Below are 26,659 nucleotides of genomic sequence, written 5' to 3' on the forward strand. Positions count from 1 at the left end.
ATAACATTCTGTAGGTCAAATGTCTAACACAGGTCCCACTGGGCTGAAATCAAGAAGCCAGATGGCCGTGTTCTTTCTGGAGATTTTAGAGGGGGAGCCATTTCTTGTCTTTTCCAGCTTCTGGAAGCCACAACATTCCTTGGCCCACAGCTCATTTTTTTCATCTTTAAAGTCAGCAATGGCGTGGTGAATCCTTCTCACATAGTACTGCTCCGACACTGATTCTTCTGCCTCTCTCTTCCACTTTTAAAGACCCTTGTGATCACATTGTCAATTCAAGGCGATCTCCCCATATCAAGGTCACCTTATTAATATCCTTAATTCTATCTGCAAGATTACCCTTTACTATATAACATCACATATTCCCAGGGTCTGGAGACTAGGATGTGGACATCATTGGGGAGCCATTATTCTGTTACCACACCTCTCCATGAAGTGTTTCTTCATCTGCACCTACCATCCTTTTCTCCACTGTTGAGGAAGAGAAGTCCCTTGTGTTGCTCAAGGCCAATCCTTATCAGCCTATATTCCTGGGCTCATGCCACTCTGAGATCTTGTTCTGTCAGGCAACAGCTCTCTTCCTCTATTGTGAATCTCTCTCCTCTGGCTCCTTCCTCCCCATATGCTCATACTTGTCTATTCCTTCAAAAAAGCCAATTTTCTTGGTCTTCTCTCCCAATATACATCATGCAATTCCCCTCCTTTTTTTTTTTTTTTTTTTTTTTTTTAAATAGTCAACCCACTAGAACAGGGATGGGGAATCTTTTTTTTTTCTGCCAAGGGCCATTTGGATATTTATAACACCATTCGTTTAATATAATTCACTTAATATAAATTTTATGTTGCTATGAAAAAAACTTCTAGATCTATTTAATTTTGAGTCCCATCTGCGGTTGCCCTGGGAGTGCCAGACCAAATGATTTTTGGGGCCTAATATGGCCCATGGGCCAGATGTTCCCCACCCCTGCGCTAGAAAGAGCAGCATACACTTGTCTACCTATTTATTCTTTCATTTAGTCATTCATGCATTTCAATAAATACCTATCATAGACCATGTACCCTGTTGGGCACTACAGCCAAGAATAAGACAGAAATGGTCCCTGCTTTCACACAGCTTATAGTGTAATGAGAAAGAAAAACATTCAACACATAATTTCAACAAATTATGGCAAATGGAATGATAGGGGATATATAGAGTGCCAGGGGAGCATAGGATACTGAGACCAAAGATGGTATTAAGGGGAGGGCCATGGGGAGAAACTTCCATAATTGAGTAACATTTAGGCTGATAGAGTTCTATAGGTATTTGTCAAATGAATGACAGCAAGAGGTGGGGCTATTCCTCCTCAGTTTCTTTTTCTCTCTTCATTATAACATGGCCCTTTATCCTGGGATCTGGAACAAGCTGTAACACTTTCTTGCTCCTTGGTGGTGCTAACTAAGGCCTGGTGTCAAAGCTAGTTTCTAAAAACTGAGCTTGTGTACCCACCTGGTGTGGCTCAGTGGATGAGCATTGACCCATGAACCAGGAAGTCACAGTTTCATTCCCAGTCAGGGCACATGCCTGGGTTTCAGACTTGATCACTAGTAGAGAGTGTGCAGGAGGCAGCCAATCAACGATTCTCTCTCATCATTGATGTTTCTGTCTTTCCTTCTCCCTTCCTCTCTGAAATCAATAAAAACAAAACAAAACATATATATTAAAAAAAAAACAAAACACCTGAATTTGTGCTGCCTTGTAGCTAGCTGTCTGAGCTAGAGTCCGGGCCAGTGACCGTTTTTTTTTTGGGGGGGGGCGGTGGGGACCGCAGCTTTTAACTCACTGTTATTTGGCTTCTGCCCCATGAATAGCTCTCATATATGTTCCCCAGGGACCTCCTAACTGTCCAAATTAAATGGACATTTTTCACTAGCTCTCTCAGACTAAGCACTTGCTCACTATTACCTCTCATAGTACAACTGTTTGTTTCTATATTTCTTGGACCTTCTTTCTTCATCTCATTCCAGGTCTCCTTTTCCTCAATCTGCCCCTTAAAATCTGAGTTGGGGCTCGTCACCTTTTTTTCACTCATTTGCATGGGCAATATCATCCACTCCATGTTTTTATCTCCAAATTTGTTTTTATCCCTGACTTATTTTGTGAGCTTTAGGTCTTTATCCTCAACCACATCTTAGATTCCTGTCTTCTTACATTCAGCAAGTCCCAAACTGTCTTCAGCACTGCCCCCACTTGTTCCTGCATTGATATGCCCTTTCTGGAAATACCGCTTGCCACCCAATTACCTTAACCAAAACTTTCTTATCATCTTTGACTTTCTTACCTCTTCCTTCCAATCATTCACCAACTCTTACTATTTTTCAATCTGCATCTTTTTTCATCTGTACTCCAGGCTGTCTTCCACATCTAGTCATCTAGTCTAGCCTCAAACTGGCCTGTCCTGTTTTATCATCCTGCTTTGCACCCTCCAAATGACTGCCAGAGTGATTCATATATTATCCTATCCCTCATGCCCACAACCTTCTAATGGCTCCTAAGGTACAGAGAAGAAAATAAAAGTTCTTTAACATGCCCCCTACGGAGCTCCATGACTGGTTCCTGTAAGTCATATTTCAACCTCCAGAACTGTATAATGCTAAACGTGTTTTAATAAATCACCACTAAGTTTGTGATGATTTCTTACAGCAGAAACAGAAAACTAATATACAAAGCAAATGCCATCTTGTGCCATAAATATTGTATGTGCACAAGTGATTAAAATACATTTATGAGAAGGGTTGTTTTGGGGGTGTAAGAACCTTCCAGAATGTGCATCCCATACCCTTGCTGAACAGATGGACACTTAGGCCCCTCCCAGGCCTCACACCTTCCATCCAAGAAGTAGTTCAGAGCCCAGACAGGAATCCAGGTCTCCACACGTCTCAGGGCTCCTTCTAGTGCTTTTAAAGCTCTTAAAATGAGGTGAATTATTTTCTTTTATAATTTATGTGGAATGCACTGTGAAACAATTTTAGAAGCACATACGTATTAAACACTATAAATGAATAAGTCATGCTCTCCAAAGCTACTAGAAAAATTAATTGTCAAGCCTCCACAGTCATGTGAACCTTTAGCTATCCTACGTGGATATATTACTGCCTTTGCTTTTAAAGGACAAATAATTGAAAATAAGGAATAAGCCATGTCTAAATTTAAGCTTCATAAGGAAATGAGAATACTTTGTTTTGCTGATCTTTCCTCTTCCAAATAGGTTTAATACAAAAATACTTTGTTGATAATTATTTAAAAGTTATAAATCTACCAATGGATGTTGGTATTTCAGCATCGTACATTTGACGATTCTGTGAACCTACAAAATCCAGCTGCAATCTACAACCATGGAAATTTTTTCTGTAAGTGTGCTAATCCTTGTTCTTGTTGGTGGACTGCATACTGTATACAGTTCTTATTTCCTTTGGGTATCTCCTGCTTTTGCTTTATGGTTACCAATAGCTATGTTCATGAAATTTCAGTCATAGGTGTGTAGACTCTAGTAAAATTCCTGTATTTTAAGAATGTTCACTTTATATAGTCCTGTTTCTGCCTAATGCCCCCAAATGCCACAGAGCTATCTGGATGACTGACACCACAAATCTGCATTCTGTAGAGGGGGTTGTAGGTGGTAAGACACTTGACAGCTTATTATGAAACTTCTGAGTATCATTGCTTTTAAAAAAGCATAAGGATAAACTTTGTTGTGTTATCAAAAATAGACCAAAAAGTACTTTGACTATATTAAGAAGAGACTGTTATATTACCAAAAGTATATATGATTCCAAATTATTTGGAGGGCTGTCCCAAAAAGAGAGATTGTTTTCTTTCATTCCAGAAGGCAGAACTAAGGTAGTCAGTGGGAATTTGAGAGAGGGAGAATTCAATTTAATCCCTGTATACATTTTTTTTTGATGCTGTGGGACTTCTGGCGTGTCAGTATCCCCTGGAGCAATGGCCTTCTCAGCTGATAAGTAGGGATAATAGCATACCATGTAGTGCATGAGGTTGTAGTGAGGATTAAACACAGCAATGTCTAAGGAAGAACTTCACAAAACATTTCAAATATTCATAGTTTTAAAAGATACTTAATCTTTTAAGAGTCCTACTCGGATTTTAAAATAATGGTTAATTTTAGTTTCCTGCTATAACTAGCATTCTTCAGATACATATTAACAATGTAGTTTCTATTGGCAGCACCATTTGAAGAATTTAAAAAATTCTCACCTAAAGAGACATCTGATATGCCTTATTTCAACCAGTGCTTTATTCTCTCTTAATATCAATGGCTATTTTCTCCATCCCAGGTCTGAAGTCTTGTGGTATGAACTCCAGCACGTTTGTGAAAACTGTCCTTACTTTAATAAAGACAATTGTGATTATTAAAATATGCATTGTTAATGCACTTAATGTCCAGTATTGTTGGGATTTGAGGAGAGCCCTACAAGGTTGCTATTAAGACAAAGAGCATGTGAAGTTGAGCCAGGAAAAGAAGATGACACCACACACACTTAAGACACATATACAGTTACATCCCTGAAAACAGAGTACTATGTTGAGTTAATATATTTATTACAGCAGGTCTGTAGTCATCATTGCCATCAAAAATGTTTCATGAAATTTCACAAAATCCTTTAAGCTAGTAGTATCAGCTTTTTTTTTTTTTCTTTTTATGGAGTGACACTGTTAATTTATGAAATATTTACAGCGTTTAAAAAAAGAAGAGAATGTCTAATAAAATTTCTTATACATACAAAATTTATACATTATACTACTGTTTTTGAGATGTCTTCTTTGATAGATCAATTAAACTATGACATAAAATAATTTACAAAGATATATTTAATCTCTCTTATTCATTGAAAACATAACCATATTATCTATAAATAATCCTTTACAGATCATTGCAAAACACATTAATTGCTTTCGCTCTAGCCTTAACTTTTACAAATACACTTACTAACTTAATTAGTTCAGATATCAAATAGAACCACATTTGAAATTTCACTTAATACTACAGAAAAAAAAACAAACAAACACAAAAACCTGAAAAAGCAAACTGCCAGGTACTTCAAGTAAAAATGTGTAGAATCAGTTTTTATGCACGCTTGGGAGAAGGGGCACCCAACACCATTTGAATAGAAATCAATAAACACAATACTTTCAAGAATACGCTCAACAAATATACATCTGCAGCTTTTATTATTTTTTTTAAAAAAATGATGCTTTAGCAATAGCTCAAACACCCAAGATGGTCAACCCTACGCTTTGGCAGATAAGCTGGTTTGACTAGAGCAACATTTGCGAAAGCATTTACCTCAGCAGCATATGACACCCGACATCCTTGCACAGTGCTATCTAAGTGGTTTCCCACAACCTGAAAACGAGTCAGAATTTTAGGCAAGCTCAAGGGAAAACTTAGAAAATAGAACCAGCAAAGTTTTAAAAAATCAAATCATATTTAACTGTGCCCCATCAGTTGTTTTTTTTTTTTTTTAAATATAAAAATATGCTTCTCTTGAAAATTAGGGGAAAACACTTCATATTCCAAACTTCCATCTACACAGCTAGTTCTCCTTAAGTCACCACTTATGATGGTATAAAATTTGGCAATTATTGAAATACCTTGCTTTTGGATAATGCCTCAGAATTTGAGCTCAATTTGGTTTTGGCAGTAACACACCTTTCACATCTGCATTTGTTTTTGATAATCTGAAGCAATGCTTTTAAGCAACCTGAGGAAAATCCATTTCACAAAACGTTTATCCCCTTTAGTTTAAAATAATGTTGTTGCAATTAAGCCCACAAATTATACATACTGTATACATAGCACTTCTAAAGAGGCAAATTAAATGTAAGCTTTATATTTTTCAAAAAGTTCTTTTGAAAGGTATCAGTATTTTTCCCAAACCCCGTCTGGGCTCCTTTCTTCTGACTGCCGTGTAGACACTATAGTTTTCTTGTAATATGTAATCTAGAAGGCACATATTCAAGAGTAAAATTGTTAGTTCAAGTTCTACATGGGGGCAAATATTTTAATCTACTTTGTACAGAGGCCCCAAATGAAAGTCAACCATTTCTTTTATTCAGAGCTCGAACACAGCACGGGGCAAGGCTCCCTCTTAGAAGTGCGTTTGCACGTGGGGCAGCATCTGTGAAGGGCTGGAAGGGGAAGTCGAGGGGTCAGAAAGCTTGGCAGAGTTGGCGAGCTGCAACTCCTCCAGCCGCTTTATGTATTCGTCACGCAATGCCAGGAGCTCCATGTAACGCTGCTCCACTGGATTTGGCTGCTGGAAAAAAGCATGAGCCTGAGTTACTGCTTTGTGCCTGCCTCATCACAAAATTTCACCTGCTCCACACATATCTGCTACATGTCCTGCTTTTTGAATAAGCCTCTAACTGAGGCATACTTTCCTTCCATACAGCTTAATTTAAAAATACAGAAATGTACCAAGAATAAGATTATCAGCTGATTTCTCAACAGAAACTATGAAGGCCAGAGGGGAATGGCAAGAAATATTCAAAGTGATGAATAGCAAGAACCTACAACCAAGATTAGTCTACCCAGCAAAGTTATCATTCAGAATTGAAGGGCAGATAAAAAGCTTCACAGATCAGAAAAAGCTAAAGGAGTACATCACCACAAAATCAGTATTTTATGAAATGCTAAAAGGTGCTCTTTAAAAAGAGGGGGGGGAAAGAAAAAAGTAAAGATAAAAATTATGAACAACAAATACATATCTATCAACAAGTGAATCTAAAAGTCAAGTGAATTAAAAATCTGAGAAACAGAATAAACTGTGAATATAATAGAATCAGGGGCATAGAACTGGAGGGGATTGATAATTCTCTGGGGTAAGGTGTCTAAGTTGGGGGGTACGGGAAGGGACTGGACAAAAATCATATACCTATGGATAAGGACAGTGTGGGGGGGGGGGAGGTAAGGGCAGAGGGTGGAGTGGGGACCAGGTGGAGGGGAGCTATGGGGCGGGGGGGGGCGGGGAGGAGAAACAATTGTAATAATCTGAACAATAAAAATTTATTAAAAAAATAATAAAATGCCACCAAGAAATAACAATGTACACATTTCCTTCCATTTGCATCATCATCTTTTTGAAGTTTTTCAACCCAGACACAGCTCCTATCTCCTATGCTGACCATCCCCAGGCCTACTGCCTTTTTGCTCCCAGAGGCAACAACTCTTGTCAAGTTGGTAGGTGGAGAATTGTGACACTTTTTCTGTAAGTGAATATCCAGAAACATTGGATTTTTCTATTTTTTGAAAATTCACATCGAAGGTGGTATTCTGTAGTTAGTTATCAATTGACATTTTGACCTGACATTGTGTTTCTGAATTTCACTTTTTAATTCCACTGAATGAATAAACCAGTTCATCTATCCATTCCCACATGAATGGGTAGCTGGCAATTTTCAGTGGTGCTGACTACTACATACAATACTCTACTATCCTTGGACGTATCTCTTTGTGCACATGTGCAAATGTTTCTTGAAGGAATTTGATTAGGTATGGAACTGCTGGAGAGGATGGAAGGTATGGTCTCTCTAACGTCACTAGATGCTGCCAAATGGCTCTCTGAGGTAGTGATACGGAACTTAGGTGCCCGCTAGTGAGTTTGGTAGTTCCTGTTGCTCCATATCCTCACTAGAACTTGGGAATAGAAGAGGGTTTGTTTGCCAATTTGAGGAGAGTAATACGGTAGTTTTCTTTTTCTTTTAAAATATATTTTATTGATTTTTTACAGAGAGGAAGAGAGAGGGACAGAGAGTTAGAAACATCAATGAGAGAGAATCATTGGTCAGCTGCCTCTTGCACACCCCCTACTGGGGATGTGCCCGTAACCAAGGTACATGCCCTTGACCAGAATTGAACCTGGGACCTTTCAGTCTGCAGGCTGATGCTCTATCCACTGAGCCAAACTGGTTTTGGCAACACGGTAGTTTTCTATGGCATTGCTCTGCTCTTACATCTTTTCATGTGCTATTGCTAATAAATACATGACTGAAAGCAGTGGCTCTGATACCCACTAGCCTTAATGTGAATCTTGGGTCTGCCTCTTAACAGCTGTGTGACTTGACCTTCTGGATGTCTCCACTTCCCATCTATCAAGTGGAAATAAAAACGACACGGACCTCACAGGGTTGTTGTGAGAGTGAAGGCAGTCAATACAGTCTGCTTTGCTACAATGCCAAAAACAGTGCATTGATGGCTGTATAAGGAGAGAGGTCATGCTGGAACAGGATGGTTCTCCCCTGAACGTTAATTTTTAAAACTTTTTTTTACTGAGATAAAAATTACACATTAATGTGCACAAATTTTAAAATGTTGAGCTCAACAAATTTTTACATATGTTGGCAATAATGTAATCACCACCCAGGCCTATATAATAAGGGCTGTGCAGTGCATGTTAATCTCCTTTGCTTATTTTTCTTTATTCATTACATTGAGGTCCAGACACTATTCTAGATGCTCGGGATCCATTTTTTAAAAATGGTTTTTCTCTTCCAGCAGAGGGAGACAGATAAATAGCAAAAAACAATGATCCTGTGACTTACATAGAACATCAAAAGGTGATGAATACTGTGGGAAAGAAGTAGGGCAGGGTGAGAGGGATGGGGATCAGCGGGATGCCAGGTACCCTATAGACAGTGTGGTCTGGGGAGCTTCACTGAAGTGTCTCCTGGGGGGAGGGTTAAGGGAGAACAGGGAAGGATGTAGGTGAATATTAGAGTGTCTGAGGATAAGCAAGGAGCCCAGTGTGGCTGAAGCAGAGTGTGTGAGAGAATTGTTGGTAAGCAGGTGAGGGGGTTAGAGAAGGAAGGGGTAAGGCAGGGGTCATATAAGGCCTCAGAAGTCATCATAAGGATGTTAGCTTTGACTTGGGGTGAGATAGGGAGCTACCTGGATGGTGTTGAGTAGAGGAGTGGTGGGATCTGGTGTATATTTTACAAGGACTACCTTGGCTGCTACATTGAGAACAGAACAGAAGCAAGCAAGGGTAGAAATCAGGGAGTCCAGCAACACATGGCCCAGGGCATGGTGGGAACTGATGAGAAATGCTCAGAGGCCATAGAGATTTTGAAGGCTGGGCCCAGCAGGCTCTCCTGACAGACTGGATGTGGAGTATGAGAGAGAAAGACTCTAAGGTCTCTGGCCAGAATGACTAGGATGGAGTTACTGAGAACTGAAAGGGGAAGACAGAAGGAGGAGTAGGTTTGGGGAACATAAGGAGATTTGGTTAAGTGTGATTTGCTAGGGCAGCACCATTTACCATCCAATCCATTTACCCCCCTATGCATTATGATACTATCTTCTTACCCTATCAAGTCTCCACTTGCGTGTGTTCTGTTTCTGGGTGCTATTCTGTTTCAAATAAGTCTTGATAAATAGCAGGATAAGTTCTTCCTTAATATCTCCTTAAAAATTACATTGGCTACTTTTAAAATTTCCCTGTTCCACATGACTATTATGACTATCAGTTTGTTATTGTACCAATAAGGACAGTTAGACAAGAAAAATAAATCAGAGTTAAAAAAAACACATTTTTGCTGATGACAAGGTTGTGTAATTACAAAACTTGAGAGAGAAGATGGGAAAAAAAAAACTATTAGAAATAAAAATATAATTCAGTTTTGCAATTGGAACAAAATCTATAGAAGTCATTAGCCTACAGGCAAACAAAAATCATTTAGAGGATATAAATTTAAGTGTGCAATTGTGATAGCATACAAAAAGACAAAATAATGAAAAATGAAATTTAAACTCAAGTGACTTTAAATACTACATCTCAGCTTTTTACTAGGGAAATGAATTATGAAGTAAAGAGTGTGCCAGCTCAGCACCGAAGAGAAGATAGGCAATCATTTAGGCATGGAAGTATTTTAGGCTTCAAATGATGTTTTTATTAATATTCCTTTTCACTTTTCTATCAGAAATGACTTACACACCATACAGGTCAGCCTGGCTGTCCTTATTCTCATCCTTGAGTTACCACTATGCAAAATGTGAACTTGCCCAGTGCAACCCTAGTAGATAGCTACAGGAGGTGCAGTGGTTCCCCAAATATAATGAGGTTTACCAGCAGCTGAAGGTTCCCATTTAAGTTTATAATGTGACTAATTTATACTTCTGCTTTCGATATGAGTAATTTCCTTGTATTAAATAAAAGACCAAATTTGCTTATTGAAATCTTGTCAAATGTAAGTACTGGTTTTTCCATCAACTCTGCTAAGTTTTTATGTGGTAGCAAGGGTTGGTGGCTTTTGATTTTAAAAGCACATTAACCCTGTCTTCTTCTAGGTGAACAGCTCATTATAGGGAGGGGCTGTATATGTTTTTGGCTCTGAAAGTACTATAGCATACCGTAGTGCTGTGAACACTATAGGTACCCAGAAATTGTTTTATTTTTATTTTTAAATATATTTTTATTGATTTCAGAGAGGAAGGGTGATGGAGAGAGAGATAGAAACATCAATGATGAGACAGAATCATTAATCAGCTACCTTCTGCATGCCACACACTATAGATCAAGTCTGTAACCCAGCATGGGCCCTGACCAGGAATAGAACAATGACCTCCTGGTCGACACTCAACTACTGTGCCACCATGGCTGGGCCAGGAATTGTTTTATACCAACTGGGACACACAACTGAATAACAAATTAACTTTTAAGTGGTGAAGTATATTCTTTTAGGTTTATGTTATATAATTTTAAAAGTCCTATATGATCAAATTTTAATCTGTTTCTATATGATATAATGTCCTACATAAAATCATTCAAGTAACCTAATACACTTAATTTACACATTTATTATAATATTTCTCCTTTAGCATAATAATAATAGGCTTATGTTCCTGGGTGCTCCCACCAGCCTGGGAGCTCCTTGTATATGAAACCACCTCTTCTTAATCTCTGTGTCCCCCTCTGTGCCTGATGCATGCGAACACTCAGTATTTGGGGGATGAAAATCCAAAGTGTTGAAGCACAGAAAGATATGTGTGGAAAAATCTATATTGAAAGGATAAGTTATATTCTTTTTTGAGTAAATTTCACAGATTATAATATAGACCAATTACTGTCTCAGAATAAAACAAAACCTCTACCAAGGAATACTCTGTATCTAGCCCAGTTCTATTTTGCCAAGCTCTTCGAGAACAGAGGAATAGATACATTACAGCAAGTTATCCTACTGATGTCCCTTATTATATATTACCTTTATATATTGGAAATGAATTCCTTGAACTTCAAGAATTTCTCTAAGTAAAAATGGGTGAGGGAAGATTATATAATCTATACAGAAATTGTGGTTTTTAAAAAAGCCACAATAAACACAGAAAAGGCTTAATGCATAGGACAAACAGTGCTCATCTATATAATCTTTTTTAATTAGAAAAGGAACATGTCCTCTGTAACAGCAGTTAAAACACTGGGAAAAAGTCCCATTTCCTCTTTACTTGATATTCCACTCAATAGAGCTACTGCTAAATAAATGTCCTAAACATGCTTCTCAAATCCCAACCTAAACAAGTGAATGTTCCCCAGCCCTGGAATCTGTCACTTTCCAAAAGATTAAGAACCTTTCATGCATGCAGCACAGACCTTGCAATGAGAGTGCCTGCTTGAACTGGGCATTTCCCCAATGAGGAGAGAGAGCACAGAATGGCGTGGAGCCAGCTGCCTGAGTGGAATAAACAATCTCAGAGACAGACTGTAGCACTGGGTCCCTGCTGTTGTCGGAAGATTTCTAGCAGGATTAAAGCTAACACTTATGCAAGACTGGCCTGCGAGGACAGGTAGTCAACCATCCAAACTGCAGGAAAATGTGCAAATCTTTACAAAGAGCAATCACAAATACTGAATATTTATAGCACTTGGAACAAATCACTAAATAGGGGTGCTTCTGAGCTTTTACAAACAGGCTGTATTTTCCTTCTGATTTCTGATGAAGTCCGGGTGGGAAAATGGAAAGCCTGAGTGTGTCTTTAATAAAATGTGGCATGTTTTCCAGCAAAAACCATTGTTTCTATTTTTGAATGGTAAATGGCCAATTGAGTGTACCATCCATTGACAGAGCAATTATCTTTACTTCAGAAGTAAAGACCCTCAGGACAAAGCACTCTGATGTCAGTTGACCTAGTACATACTCCTGAACCAGAGAGTAGGAAATGTTTTCTTTCCTATGATGTATCAAAATTTCCAGTGATTAAAGGAAATCATTGATTATCAAAAATCAGAAAATTTTGCCCTGGGTTGGGTAGGTCAGTGGATTAGAGTATCGTCCTGATATACCAAGGCTTGATCCCTGGTCAGGGCACATACAAGAATCAACCAGTGAATGCATAAATGCATAAACAACAAATTGATATATATATCTCTCTCTCTCCCTCCCTCCCTCCCTCCCTCCCTCCCTCCCTCCCTCCCTCTCTCTCTTTCCCCTCTCTCTCTCTCTTTCCTCTCTCTCTCTCTCTCTCTCTCTCTCTCTCTCTCTCTCCTCTCTCTCTCATCAATCAATAAAAATAAAATTAAAAAAAAACAGAAATTTTCCAGAGCTTTAAATTAGTTTACATTTTAGTGAAAAAAATTATTATTCTCATTGACAAAGAATGTAAGTTTAACCCAGTCAAAATAAATGGTTTAGTAAGGAACAAATCCTTTCCTAAATTCTCCAAAGGAAGTGTGGCCCAGTGATATTGATTTCGGATTTCTGGCCTCCAGAACTAGAAGATAATAAATGTGTTGTTTTAAGCCAAAAAATAAAATAAAAACAATTTTTAATAAAAATTGAGTTTAAAAGAAAGTGTGATTTATTAGTCTTATAATTTCCCCTCATAATATTAAAAACACACACACAAAGTAACATTATTAAAGTCTAGAAGTAATCAATCGACATGACTATCTTTTAACGTTGGTTCATTTACCTGTTGTTTGATTCTGGGGTTCCATCTAATGTAGTAATTCACCCAAAGTTCCAAATGACGCATACTGGCAACTGGATATAAAACTCGATTGATTTCTTTAGTATAGAAGGGATTTTTGAATGTGTCTTTATTACTGTTTATCAGCGACCACAAAGAAGCGGTTCTTTCTGTAACTTTCTATAGAGAAAGAGAAAGTACAAAGCCTAAGTAAAACACACACAAGCACACAAAACATTTTACAGTCTCTAGCAATACAGCTGAGTACCAACTAGAATCAAACATTTACATAATCCCCATAATAGCTCAAAAAGCCTCATGGGCCAGTGAGTACTTCAAAGCCACTTACCGATATTTGTATAGATAATGGCCTAGCTTGAGAGCCACTATTTCTGCCAGAAGATAGAGATGCAGGATGCTATAATATTAAATGCAATTCACTGACCTAAGAAGACTATTATTGGCTAGGTAAAACATTTATGAACAGATGGGCAGTATTTTTTTTTAATTAAGCAGAAAGAAAAATACTCATAAGAACCCACTGACCTTTTTCATTTCTGTATTTGTTAGAACTATGAAATCTTAACCTGTACTTGACAGTAGGCATCTAGATATAAAGTTATTTTAATCAATGACCCAAATGTTTAGCCTACATCATGCTAACATTAGGATATTTGGAAAAACAAAAACAAAAACCTGGGTAACTTCACTGAATCTTCACTTTTTACTAGTAGTCTGGTATCCATCATCTCATACAGATATTCACATTTTCATTTTTTTTTCTCACATTTTCATTTTTTTTTATTATAGATTTTGACCATAAACTAAAGAAAAACCAAAGCTTTGGAAAAATGCAAGCATTAAAATTACCAAAGCTAGAATTTAAAACTCTTACTATTAATCATACAATAAGAAAGGGCCAATAAGCTAAAACTGGAAGCTAAAAAGAACAACTTGAAATAAGAGACTGAAGAAATTTCTTTAACATATATACTAGATTAATGTGAATGATAATAATGGCAGTGTAATTGGCCTTTGTTGGAATCCACCTAAAACTTTATCTTATGTTTCTGATAGCACATGTATATTGCATTGTATTTATTTGCATGCTTGCTTTTGTTTTTAGATATGCACATAGTTTAAAAAACCAAATCATTTAACAAAACTTGTTATGAAAACACAAAGTAGCCTACTGTCCCCTTTTCTAGAAGCAACAGTGTTTGATTTTTAAAATCAATTGATTTAATTATTTGGTATCTACCTCCAAATCTAAATATCATGCTTTTCTTGCTACCCATTGGCTATCCAGTTATAGGCATTAATTATAACACGGACACACTGAGAATGTGTCCCCTCCATCTTGCCACACACACACACTTTACACCCTGCCTCATACTCCCAATATATAGCTGGCTTTGATCACATTGATGTTTAGTGTTTAGATTCCTATAACAAAGCAAGTGCTATTGCTAGGTAAGCCACATAGTCACTCATTCTGTGATTTCTTTTCCTGAACATATTTTTGTTTTCCCTCTATTTAACAACTGTCTATTCTGTTTAGTTTTCTTGGCACTCATCATTAATTCAACCCCAAATTTCCACTCCAGTTTCAAACTTCTGCCAAGATGCTACACACCTGGAGCTTCCAGTTTCATCTTTAGGGGAGAGAAAGTGGCACTAGGTGCCCCTACACCTTGTATCCAGCTGTCATCTTGGATCTCTTTGTTTTGTCCTGAGGATCCTTTCTTGACTCTCCCTGTACTGGAGCTCCTGCTTCCTGAATTCCATGCAGTCTTCTTCCTTATTTGCATGGAGCACATATCCTAGTAGCTTCCATATAAAAGGTGTGGTGCAGGAGGCAAATCTTTCTTGTTGCCATGCATTTATAGGAATATCTTTGGTCTACTTTCACATTTGGTTAAGTTTGCTGGCTATAGAATTCTAGGTTGAAACCATTCTCCTTTAAATTTCTGAAAGCTGCCCTGGCCAGTGTGGCTCAGTTGGTTGGACATCTCCCATGCACCAAAAGGTTGCTGGTTCAATTCTCGGTCAGGGCACATGCCTGGGTTGTGGGCTCAATGTCTATTGAGTGTGCAGGAGGCAGCCAATCAAGGTTCCACTCTCTCATCAATGTTTCTCTTTCTCCCTCTAAAAATCAATTAAAATATTAAAACAAACAAAAAACCTTCAGAAGTCAATGTGCCACAGACTTCTAGCTTCCAATACTGCTGTTGAAGAATTCAGTCTTCTGATTTCTGTTTGTTTGCTTTGCAAATAACTTATTTTTTCTTTTCTTTTTGGAAGCTTATCCTTTATTTTCTTTAGTCCCCGGTGTTCTGAAACTTCACAAAGATGTACCTTATTTCAGGTCTATTTTTGTCCACTCTGCTCGTGCACTTAGCAAGCTTTTCAATGTGTTAGCCCATGTATTTCAATTCTGGGAAATATTTTCAAGTTATTTCAGTAATTTCCTGCTCTCTGCTTTTGATATTTTCTCTTTGTAGAAGTCCTATTATTTGGATATTGGAACTCCAGGACTGATCTAGTTTCCTTGTGTCCATTTGCTCCCTTTGCATTCTATTTTCTGGGAGATTTCAACTTTATCTTCCAATTCTTCTTCTGAGTTTTTAATTTCTGTTGATAGTATGTTTTTACTTCAAGTTATTTTCTGATGTCTAAATGTCCTTTCCAAATAATATCCTGTTATTATTTCATGGGTTCCTACATTTATATATATATTCTCTTTCTCAGGATAGTAAATGCTAGCTTCTTGTCTATGTTACCCCTTCCCTACATTGTAGGTAGCTATTTTCTCCAAGCTGCTTTCTCTCTGTATCTTGGTTGTCTGCTACTAGTATTATGTAAGAGTGGAGGAAAGAAGAATTGACTAGAAGCTCTGAGATCATGAGATTCGTCAAGGTGAGTTTCAATGTGAGGTGTTGTTATCTCTTCATGGGTTATCTCTTCATGAGTTAGTCAAGTTTCCACAGAGATTCTTTTTTTTTTTTTAATTGAGGTTGAGTTCACATACCACAAAAGTCACCATTTGAAAGTCAACAACTGAGTGGCTTTAAGTACATTCACAATGTTATACAATCATCACTTCTACCAAGTTCCAAGGAATTTTCATCATCCCAACTGGAAACTCCATACCCATTAATCAGTCATTTCCCCCATTCTCCCCGCCCTCTAGCCCCTGTCAACTACAGATATACTTTCTGGATATTTCATATAAATAGAATCATATAACGTGGCCTTTTAATATCTGGCTCTGTTAACTTAGCATAATGTTGTCAAGGTTCATCCATGTTGTAGCATGGATCCAAACTTCATTTCCGTTTTGGACTTAATAAGATTCGATTGTGTGTTTATTTATTCATCAGCTGATAGATATTAGGGTTGTTGCCACCTTTTAGCTATTATGAGTTGTGTTACTATGAACATTTGTGCACAATTTTTTGTTTCAACCCCTATCTTCATTTCTCTTGGGTATATACTTAGGAATGGAATTGCTAGGTGATATGCAAATTCTATATTTAGTTTTCTGAGGGCCTACCAGACTGTTTTCCACAGTTGCTGCACCATTTTATACCTCTACCAACAATGCCAATCTTTCCAACAGAGAAACTTCTTTCATGCTCCCACCTGGAAAATAAGGGCTGCTGCCATAATGCTGGGAGTCAGTAGAGGAAGTGAGCTGGGGCTCTCACAAGTCAGCTCATCTCCATTCACATCACTGATGACTCTGGTCCTGGACCAGAAACCCACTCATACCCTCTCACAAAGTAATCTCAGAGTCCTTAGCTCCACAGAGTGGTAGAGGGACCTAGGGAAGCTAACTGTTTATTCTAAACAGATTTCCAGGTTATCTTATTATCCTACACACATGGTATACCTTTGCCCCATAACCCCTGAGTCATCTGGAGTTCCTGCCTTGTAAAATGGACTGGTTCTTGACTTCCCTGATGCTGGTTTGAGATATGGTATTTTCAAACTAAGTTATTTACCACTTAACTAATAGCTTTCCAGCTTCCAAAAGTTTGCTATTATGTATCCTTTCTCATTTTTCCTGCTCTTGTGGGTTTATGCCTTTTAAAAAATTCCCTTTACTGATATTTTCATGGCTTTTTGGGAAGGAGATATTGCATATCTATAAAGTTATTCCATTCCCTGAAGGCAAAGTCAATGTCTTACCCCATACATTAAATACCAGATACTCAACAAACCCTGGTTGAACTGAAAACACCCACGCTTGAGGTAAAAAAATGAGAAACTTTGCACTTACCATAAACCAAGTTACCAAATTCTTTGTATTTCATGGCTCACTAGACACATGTAACTAAAAAGATTACCATTTTTCACTCACCTGTCTTTCTCTAGCGGATTCACAGTTGTATAAGAAAGTACCAAACCGGCAACTATACAGATGATCCAAAATTGTCATCAAAAATCGTTCATTGAATTCAAAAGCTGTAGGGAACTAGACAAAAACAAGCAATCAAACAGAGCATCAAAACTCAGACTGACCTTTTATAAAACTGAAAAGAGATTCATAAACTTTACTACACTTCGCCTTTCAGGAAGGACCTCAGAGGCTGCAATCTGCATATGCCCATTCTCATTTATTGGTGATTTGCAGAGGACTGAAGAGTTTAAATAAGGGTCAAGTAAAGGAATAAAGAGGAAAACAAGCTGATTTTCTGGGTTCTCCTGAGTGTATAGAATATATCAGATGTTTAATTATTTAAGGTATTATAAGTTATCAGATGCCAGTATACATGGACATGAACGGAAAAGATAAATTGGTATTGTCAATTCCACTGTTCCTTCATTAGTACAGTTAATACACCGAAATATTGAATTTCAAACTTTCTTATGGAAAATCCCAGACATATAAATAGTAGTGAGAATAAAAAAGGGAAATTCATGTGTCCATTACCCGGCTTTAACAATTATTCGCACATAGCCAAACTGGTTGCAGCTTTTTTTCCCCTGCTGTTTTATTTGGATGCAAATTCCATATATCAAAATATTTAAACATTAAATTGAATGTATTTTTATCTTATATATCCCTTACCTGTTTTGACATTTGCCATACACAATCAATAAACTGGAGAAAAATAGGAGATCGGTCGGCATCTGCATGATTTTTATCACCATGACCTATTCTCTGAAATAAATTGATGGAGATGATTTGATGAAGATTAATTTATAGGTACAAAACCAAGGAAGCACATAACTTACAAAATGTGATAATAGAACTCAGCTATCTCCTTTCCAAATTCCAAATCTCTCAGAGAGTTAATAGTATATTTTCCTTGGGAATATTGAAAATAGTATATGATTTTGAGATAATGAAAATTAAGTATACAAACTTTCATAAAATAGCAATACAAATTGGCAAAGTATCATCATATGTGAGTTTTAGAACTCTGTCATTCGATTAGAATTTTGTCCAAGTCCTGGGCAGCTGCAGGTAGACTGGATTGGATTATCCTGCAGAGTATGTTACCTGTTGCTAAGGGACCAGTCCTAAAATTTCAGGACTTAAAACCATACAGAAAAGGGTGTGATTATAATAATTAAAAGTAAGTTTTTTTTTTCTCTTAAAAACAAGACAAAAACCTAACCATTTACTCATCTTCTAAACAATGATTCTTTTTACTTAAAAATGTTATTCACACTAATGAAATTTGGGTTAAGGATAAAAGGTTACATAGCAGTGTTTCTGAGTATCACTTGGGGAGCTTGTGAAAAATGCTTATTCAAAGGGTGTCTAGAAACAAGACCTGGTAATAGCAATTTTAATAACTCCTCTCGATTTAAAAAATGTGCATCAGAGAAAAATAATAACAAAAGCCTTAACTGGAAGTCTAGTATTTCTTTTTCTTTTTTAAATATATTTTTATTGATTTTTTTTACAGAGAGGAGGGAGAGGGAGAGAGAGTTAGAAACATCAGTGAGAGAGAAACATCCATCAGCTGCCTCCTGCACATCCCCTACTGCAACCAAGGTACATGCCCTTTACCGGAATCGAACCTGGGACCCTTGAGTCCACAGGCCGATGCTCTATCCACTGAGCCAAACTGGTTAAGGCTGAAAGTCTAGTATTTCTATAAAATATATTTGACTCTAATAGCTATAATATTAGTTGAAAAAGAATTGTCATTCTATTTTCTTTCTTTTCTGGTATTTCAATTTAAACATTTCCATGCAGACTCTTTGTATTACTTTCAATTGAAACTTAATGGTACAAATGGATAAACATGTCTCCTGAAGAGACTTTCTAGCCTAAGGCATCACCCATTTTCAAACCTGTAAATGTTGTTTATTACACTCCTCAGATTTTTCTTTTTAAGAATGAAAATATGATTTTAACAACTAGTTTTTAAATGCCAAATGGCAGTGACCTAACATTTAAAAAACAGCTTTATTGTTTACTTACAGATGCAAATTTATGTCCAAAACTTATCCATTCTTTTTGTACCAATATCTCAAACCCTTCGATGCTCCGATAGAAGCTGTCCAACATCAGCATGGCCAAGGACGTCAGCTGGGCAGTCCTGTCCCATCCATCACTGCAGTGCACGAGCACAGAGCTCCTCCCTGAAGAAACTTTGTCTGCTACTTGAATGGCTCCTGTCAAAATAAGCTGGCAAAGAAACACATGCAAGTCAGTAGGTAGCTGCAAAGTATGGCTTCAATTTGAAATGATAGTTTTTAACCCTAGAAAAAGTCCTATTTTAAAATATTATTAATGTCTAGAACAGAAAGAGTCCTAAAAAATGGAAAATGAGGAGCTGTGAGATCTGTGTTCTTCTTCTACAGAAACTGCATTCAAATGCAACTTGGAATTAAAACAAACTAACACAAATAGTCAAACTGCATTTCAAATTCCTATCATATATGCAACTGTATTAGTTGGCTGGGGCTGTCATAACAAAGTACCACAGACCGGGGCTTAAAAAACAGGCATTATTATCTCCCAGAGGAACCTAAGATCAAGCTCTTGGCAGGCCCCTTTCCTAGCTTCTATTAGCTCCTTGGCGTGTGGTAGTTTAATTCCAATCTTCAGATGGTGTTCTCCCTGTGCGTGTGTGTCTGTCTAAATTTCTGCTTTTCCCAGGACTTTGGTCTTACTGGATTCAGAGGCCATGCTACTCAATTATAACTGCATCTTATCTAATCATATCTGTAATGACCTGAATTCCAAATAAGGTCACACTCTAAGGTATTAGAGGTCAGGACTTCCAACATATGAATTTTGGGAGAAACACAATTAAACTGATAACAGTGATCATATTAGAAAAATCAGTGGTCCAATAGGTCCAGTCTAGACTTTAAAGGCCTGATGCAATGAAAATCACCTTTTAGCATATACTTGATCCAATTTCCTAATGTTGACATAATATAATAGTGTGGTCTTTTTGTCACAAATAATAAATCAATGTTGATACTGTAACATGTTAATAAATTTATTAACTTATTTTTTAAATAAAGTCCATATTTTATTCAGATTTTCTTATTTTTTACCTAATGTCATTTTTATAATCCAGGATGCCACATTGCATTTAGCTGTCACAAGTAATATTTTTGCAATTTATTTTTAAGGATGATAAATTAAGAAAATAATGAATGACAGGTGAGATAAAAACACGATTCTTATTGAGCTGGAAAATAAAATTTCACTAGAAAACTATTTTAATAATTCACATATTTAAAGTAGGCATGCAGAGTCAAATCTCTGTAATGTTTTGTATGCCTGTGGACTTTGGTGACATAAAAATGTGTGAAGCAAGTTTTTATGATCAGGAATCTAATTGATTGAATTTTATTATTGAAAGTTGAAACAACATGTATGAACAAAAACAATTAAAATATACTCTTTCTATGGAAAAAATAAAGTAGGCTTTTTGCTTGTTTATAGAACTAAACGGCAGCTTCTAAAAGTGTTAGCTCCCTTAGATAGCTTCAAGTACTTTTACTTTTAAAGACTGAAGGTCTCTGAAGTCTTTATGCAGAGAAAAGATTGAATATAATAAACCACAAAATTTATTATTTAAAATTAGTCAACTTGATATTGGTTTCAATACAAACAATCTCTCTGTAGGCCCTTGAGGGTCATACCAAGTAGTGGTTAAACTGGCTACTTCTAAATAAACCTGAGTGAAAGACACAACTACTTATTATTAATGAGATGAAAAATGACATCTCTAAAGACGCTAAAAATATTGTGGAGGTGATGTTGTCAAATCTTTAATTTAGGTAAGCAAATGATAAGGAAATACCATACAATACTGTCAAATGCAGAACCCTATATTACAAATATTTCTTCTTTCACTGTTTAATATTTTAAAATTTAAGGATTAAAAATTCTTGTTTCACTAAACAATCACTTATTTTTTACAAATATACTTGCCTTGATATGTTCTAACCAATGAGTCGACTCCAAACTGGACAACCAGTGAGATTCTTCCACATTAGGATAAACAATGTCTTTGACTTTTTTTAAAGATTCCCTCATAACATGAATGTTATGAATGTCCAAGAAGAAAAGCTCGGTGTTATGATATGCATCATCACTTTCATATCCTCCTCCTGTTGCCTAAGAAACAAGATATACACATAGTCAGTCAGTTGTGTTTTCTATTTCTTTTTTTCTAATTTATTTTTAATTATAGTTTATATTCAATAATATTTTTATTAGTTTTTCTAAGTAAACAGCATAATGGATAATCATATACTTTACAAAGTGTTCCCCTCAATATTTCTAGTATTCACCTGGCACCATACATAGTTATTACAATACTAGAGGCCCGGTGCATGAAAACTCATGCACTAGAGGGGGGGGTGTCCCTCAGCCTGGCGTGCCCCCCTCACAGTCCAGGAGCCCTCAAGGGCAAGAGGTGACTCAGCAATCAGGGGAAGGCAACGCTCCCATCTCACCTCTACTACTGCCACTGCCGGCAGCACAAGCCTCGGCAGGCCCTGGTTACCTGAACCTCAGGCAGCCCTAGTCAGCTGGGCAGCAACCATCTGAGGCTTGCTTACACCTCGGGCCAGCTCTACGTGGCTGGGGGGCTGAGGGGACTGGGAAACTCCAGAGGCAGGCATGCAGAGCAGCCGGACCTGCCTGGAGGCGGGCCTGGCTGTGCGGTGCACTTGGCGGCGCTGAGGGGACTGGGCACCACAATTTTGTGGCTGTGGGTGCTACTATCTTTGAGGGTGTGGCAGTCATTTAGCATATTCTCTCCTTAGTGGCTGTGGGCACCACTATCTCTGCGATGGCTTGATGGTCAATTAGCATATTCCCTCTTTATTAGATAGGATTATTGACTATATTGCCTACATTATACTTTACATCCCTGTGACTATTTTGTAATTACCAATTTGTGCTTCTTTTTTTTTTTTTTAATATATTTTATTGATTTTTATTGATTTTTTACAGAGAGGAAGAGAGGGGGATAGAGAGAGTTAGAAACATCGATGAGAAAGAGTCATCGATCAGCTGCCTCTTGCACATCCCCTACTGGGGATATACCCGCAACCAAGGTACATGCCCTTGACCGGAATCGAACCTGGGACCTTTCAGTCTGCAGACCGACGCTCTACCACTGAGCCAAACTGGTTTCGGCCAATTTGTGCTTCTTAATCCCTTCTTTTTCACACAATCCCTACATCCTCCCTTCCCTCTGGCAACCATCAGTTTGTTCTCTGTGTCTATTAGTCTGTTTCAATTTTGTTTATTTTGTTCTTTAGATTCCACATATAAGTGAAATCATATTGTATCTGTCTTTCTCTGATAGACTTACATCTGTTAGCATAATACTCTCTCTATGCCCATCCATGCTGTAGCCGATGGTAAAATTTCATTCTATTTTATGGCCAAGTAATATTCCACTGTATATATGTACCACAATATTTTTATACACTCATCTATTGATGGCCAGCTGGGTTATTTCCATATCTTGGCGATTGTAAACAATGGTCAATGAACACTGGGATGCACATATTCTTTCAAATTAATGTTTTGGGTTTCTTCAGATATATATCCAGAAGTATAAAACTGGGTCATGAGGCAGTTCCATTTTTAATTTTTTGGAGACCCTCCATACTGCTTTACACAGTGGCTGTACCAGTCTGCACTCTCACTAACAGTGCATGAGGGTTCTCTTTTCTCCACATCCTTGCCAACACTTGTTTGCTGATTTATTGATGATAACCATTTTGACAGGTGTGAGGTGACATCCCATTGTTATTCTAATTTGCATTTCTCTGATGATTAGTGATGTTGAACATGTTTTCATGTCCATTGGCCTCTTTGGAGAAGTGTCTATTTAGATCCTCTGCCCATCCTATCTAATAAAAGAGAAACATACAAATTGACCATACCTCTGCTATGCCCAGAAGCCACGCCCACTAGTCAATCAGAAGCGAGTATGCAAATTAACCCAACAAATATGACGGCAGCCACAGAACTGGAGAGAGCAGGAGGCTTGGGTTGCCCCTGGTAATGGAGGAAGCCAAGCTTTCCACCCGCCCTGGCCTGCTCTGGCCTGTACTCAAGGCTACAAAGTTTCAATTATAAAAGATAAATAAATCCCAGATACCAGGGCCTCCACTTGGATTGCTGGGGGGGGCATAGCTGGCCTTAAAACCACCACAGGTCCCTCACCTAGGCCACCCCATGCTTCAAGGGAACCCCCACTCTGATCAGGACAACCTTCAGGGCAAACCAGCCAACCCCCATCTGTGCACCAGGCCTCTATCCTATCTAATAGGAGTAATATGCAAATTGACCGTCAAACCAACACACAAGATGGCTGCCCCCAAGCATCCCACTGTCTCCAGCTACGTGGACACAAGATGGCCACCATAAGATGGTCATCAAGGAAGGGCAGTTGGGAGGGACCAGGCCTGTAAGGGAGGACAGTTGTGGGCAATCAGGCCAGGAGGGGAGAACAGTTGGGGGGGGGACCAGATCTTCAGGGGAGGGCAGTTAGGGGTGACCAGACCAGCAGAGGGAAGTTGGGAGCAACTGGGCTTGCAGGAAAGGGTAGTTAGGGGTGACCAGGCCTGCAGAGGAAGGCAGTTAGGGGTGACCAGGCTGGCAGGGGAGCAGTTAGGCATCAATCAGGCTGGCATGGGAGTGGTTAGGGGGTGATCAGGTTGGCAGGCAGAAGCAGTTAAGAGCAATCAGGAAGGCAGGCAGGTGAGCAGTTGGGAGCCAGCAGTCCTGGATTGTGAGAGGGATGTCTGACTGCCTGTCGGGCCTAAATAGGCAGTCAGACATCCCTCGAGGGGTCCCAGATTGGAGAGGGTGCAGGCTGGGCTGAGGGACATCCCCCATGCACGAATTTCATGCATGTTTGCTTTTTTGTTGTTGAATTGTATGAATTTTTTTAGAAGAAATAAATTTTGGATATTAATTCCTTATCAGAGTATATCTTTGGCAAATATCTTCTCCCATTTAATGAGTTGTGTTTTTGTTTTGTTGATGGTTCATTTGCTGTGCAAACCTTTTTAATTTCTGTAGTCTCATTTGTTTATTTTTTTCTATTGTTTCCCTTTCCCAAGGAGATATATCAGAAAAAATATTGCTACAAGAAATGTCAGCGATTTTGTGTTTTCTATTTCATCAGTAACTCACACAAATATTTGAAAAGTTACTGAGCCTCCAAATCTCAACCTCAAATCTTGCAAGTTACATAAATGACTGACGGGACTCGCCTTACTATCCAACACTGAGCTCCAATAACATTAGTCACACTTTGAGCTAGAAAAGGGATGGCAGGCTGGCAATTTTGGGAAGACGTGTATTTGTGAGAAAAAAAAAATCACTTTCCAAATGTTCTAGAATTACTAGCTCTTCTTCCAGAATTGGAAAGGCAAGAACAGGTTCTAAATAGACCTTGTTCTCCATCAGTTTTATGAAAGTACTTTTCAGGGTGAGGCACTGACCTTGTAGTACCACTCACATGAGACACACGGGCCAGAGGAAAACAACAGCCTTTCGAGTCAGACAGAACTAGATTGATAGCTCAGCTTCAGCCCTTCCTTGCTGTGTGATCTAGGGAAAGGACCTTAACCTCTCTGAGCCTCAATGTCCTCTCCTGTAGAATACAGGATAATACTACCTATGTCTCACAGGATTAAAAGAAGCCATACTCAGGAAAAGCTAACACCAGCCAGTGTTTAATGAGCCTATATGATGTCCCAGATACTGTGATTCTTGCTTTGCATGATTTTATTTAACTCTTATAGCAATGCTACAATATAGTTATTACCATTCCCATTTTGCAAATCAGAAGAAATGCTATTTATCCCCAAAGTCACACAGGTAATCACAATTTAAGTCGTCTGACTTCAATACCTGAACCCTTTCTAGGGCACCATGCTATGCAAACACCAAGAACAGAGCACTGCACATAGTGGGCCCTCAAAGCACAAACGGTGTCAAGAGGAGTGCTACTACCTACTGCAGCACCTACAAGTATAAACTGCTAGGGCAGTCACTGGTTCACCTTCACAGCATGGTGAAGATGCCCGTTTTCCACATGGACGAGAAGAAATGCTATAATTCTGTTTAGAGATCTGGCTGCATTCTCCTTAATGTTTTTAAATGCCATGGAACATGTGGCCTCTGGCTCTTTAAGAAAAAGTTAAATAATTCAGAGACTTGTTAAGAAAACAACGTTCTATAAGCTGAAATGAAAGGATGCTAATTAACACTATAAAAACATCTGAATGTGTGAACTCACCAGAAAAAAAAAATATCATCAAAGCAACATTATACTAACTTCATAGCGCCTGTAGGAAGAGGACTGGGAAGCATGCTTGGAAATGAAGAGCAAAAATGAAGGCACCAGAAAAATGTGCCATCGCTACTTTATGTCTCTTTCCTTTTATTTTATATATATTATTGATTTTTACAGAGAGGAAGGGAGAGGGATAGAGAGTTAGAAACATTGATGAGAGAGAAACATCGATCAGCTGCCTCTTGCACACCCTCTCCTGGGGATGTGCCTGCAACCAAGGTACATGCTCTTGACCGGAATCGAACCTGGGACCCTTCAGTCTGCAGGATAACGCTCTATCAACTGAGCCAAACCGGTTTCGGCACCCTTTCCTTTTTATTTATAACAATAGAAGGAATATAAACTTGTAGCTCCGGATAGAAGAGCCAGCACACCCTGGATTTTTTCTAGGGTTAGTTACAGAGAAGTTCTCTTGCAATATAAATAAGGCTACCATTTGAACTTCAAACCTCAGTGGAGACTGAGGCACCTATGTATAAACTAGATGCCTCAGTCTCCACAGACTCTAAGTAAGAAAGTATATTTTACTTTGACATTAATGTTTGTTTTTTGCCGAGCCCCCACACACATAAAATATATAATGTATATACTTATTACTCATTGCCAAATTTTCTGGCAAAAACAGACATTAATACAGTTCCACTATAATTCATCACAGTGTGCTGCTGAAAAATTAAAGCAGCTTGATGCTTGATCTTATCCACCCCTGGGTTTTGTTTGTTTGCTTGTTTAATTTAAAATGGTGTGATGTTGCTTGTTACATCTGGGGTTGTGAATATCTAAATATCCACAAGAGAGGAATGATTAGGTCCAAATAGAATAGAAGTCAGAAGGGTAAAATCAATTAGTCAGGCACAGACTAAGTTCTTAAAAGTGCAA

At 38.1% G+C, this 26,659-nt stretch overlaps 1 protein-coding gene across 2 annotated transcripts in view; it reads right to left on the minus strand.

The window, feature by feature from the left end:
• Positions 1-4,558: 4,558 nt before the first annotated feature.
• The window catches only part of MTM1 (myotubularin 1), a 105,831-nt gene continuing 83,730 nt past the window's right edge, over positions 4,559-26,659 (minus strand). Inside the window, exons 10-15 of one of the 2 annotated variants that reach the window (XM_084871207.1) lie at positions 21,382-21,567; positions 19,408-19,614; positions 18,040-18,132; positions 17,329-17,442; positions 12,966-13,142; positions 4,559-6,315 (exon numbers count right to left, since the gene is read on the minus strand). In XM_084871207.1, coding sequence (XP_084727333.1) covers positions 6,151-6,315; positions 12,966-13,142; positions 17,329-17,442; positions 18,040-18,132; positions 19,408-19,614; positions 21,382-21,567 — 942 coding nt within the window. In that variant the 3' untranslated portion in view covers positions 4,559-6,150. Of the gene's footprint in view, positions 6,319-12,965; positions 13,143-17,328; positions 17,443-18,039; positions 18,133-19,407; positions 19,615-21,381; positions 21,568-26,659 lie in introns of both variants that reach the window. The other variant, XM_084871206.1, reaches the window with a different exon arrangement.

This window comes from Pipistrellus hanaki, assembly GCF_964339955.1.
Source record: "Pipistrellus hanaki genome assembly, chromosome: X".
NCBI classification, from domain to species: domain Eukaryota; kingdom Metazoa; phylum Chordata; class Mammalia; order Chiroptera; family Vespertilionidae; genus Pipistrellus; species Pipistrellus hanaki.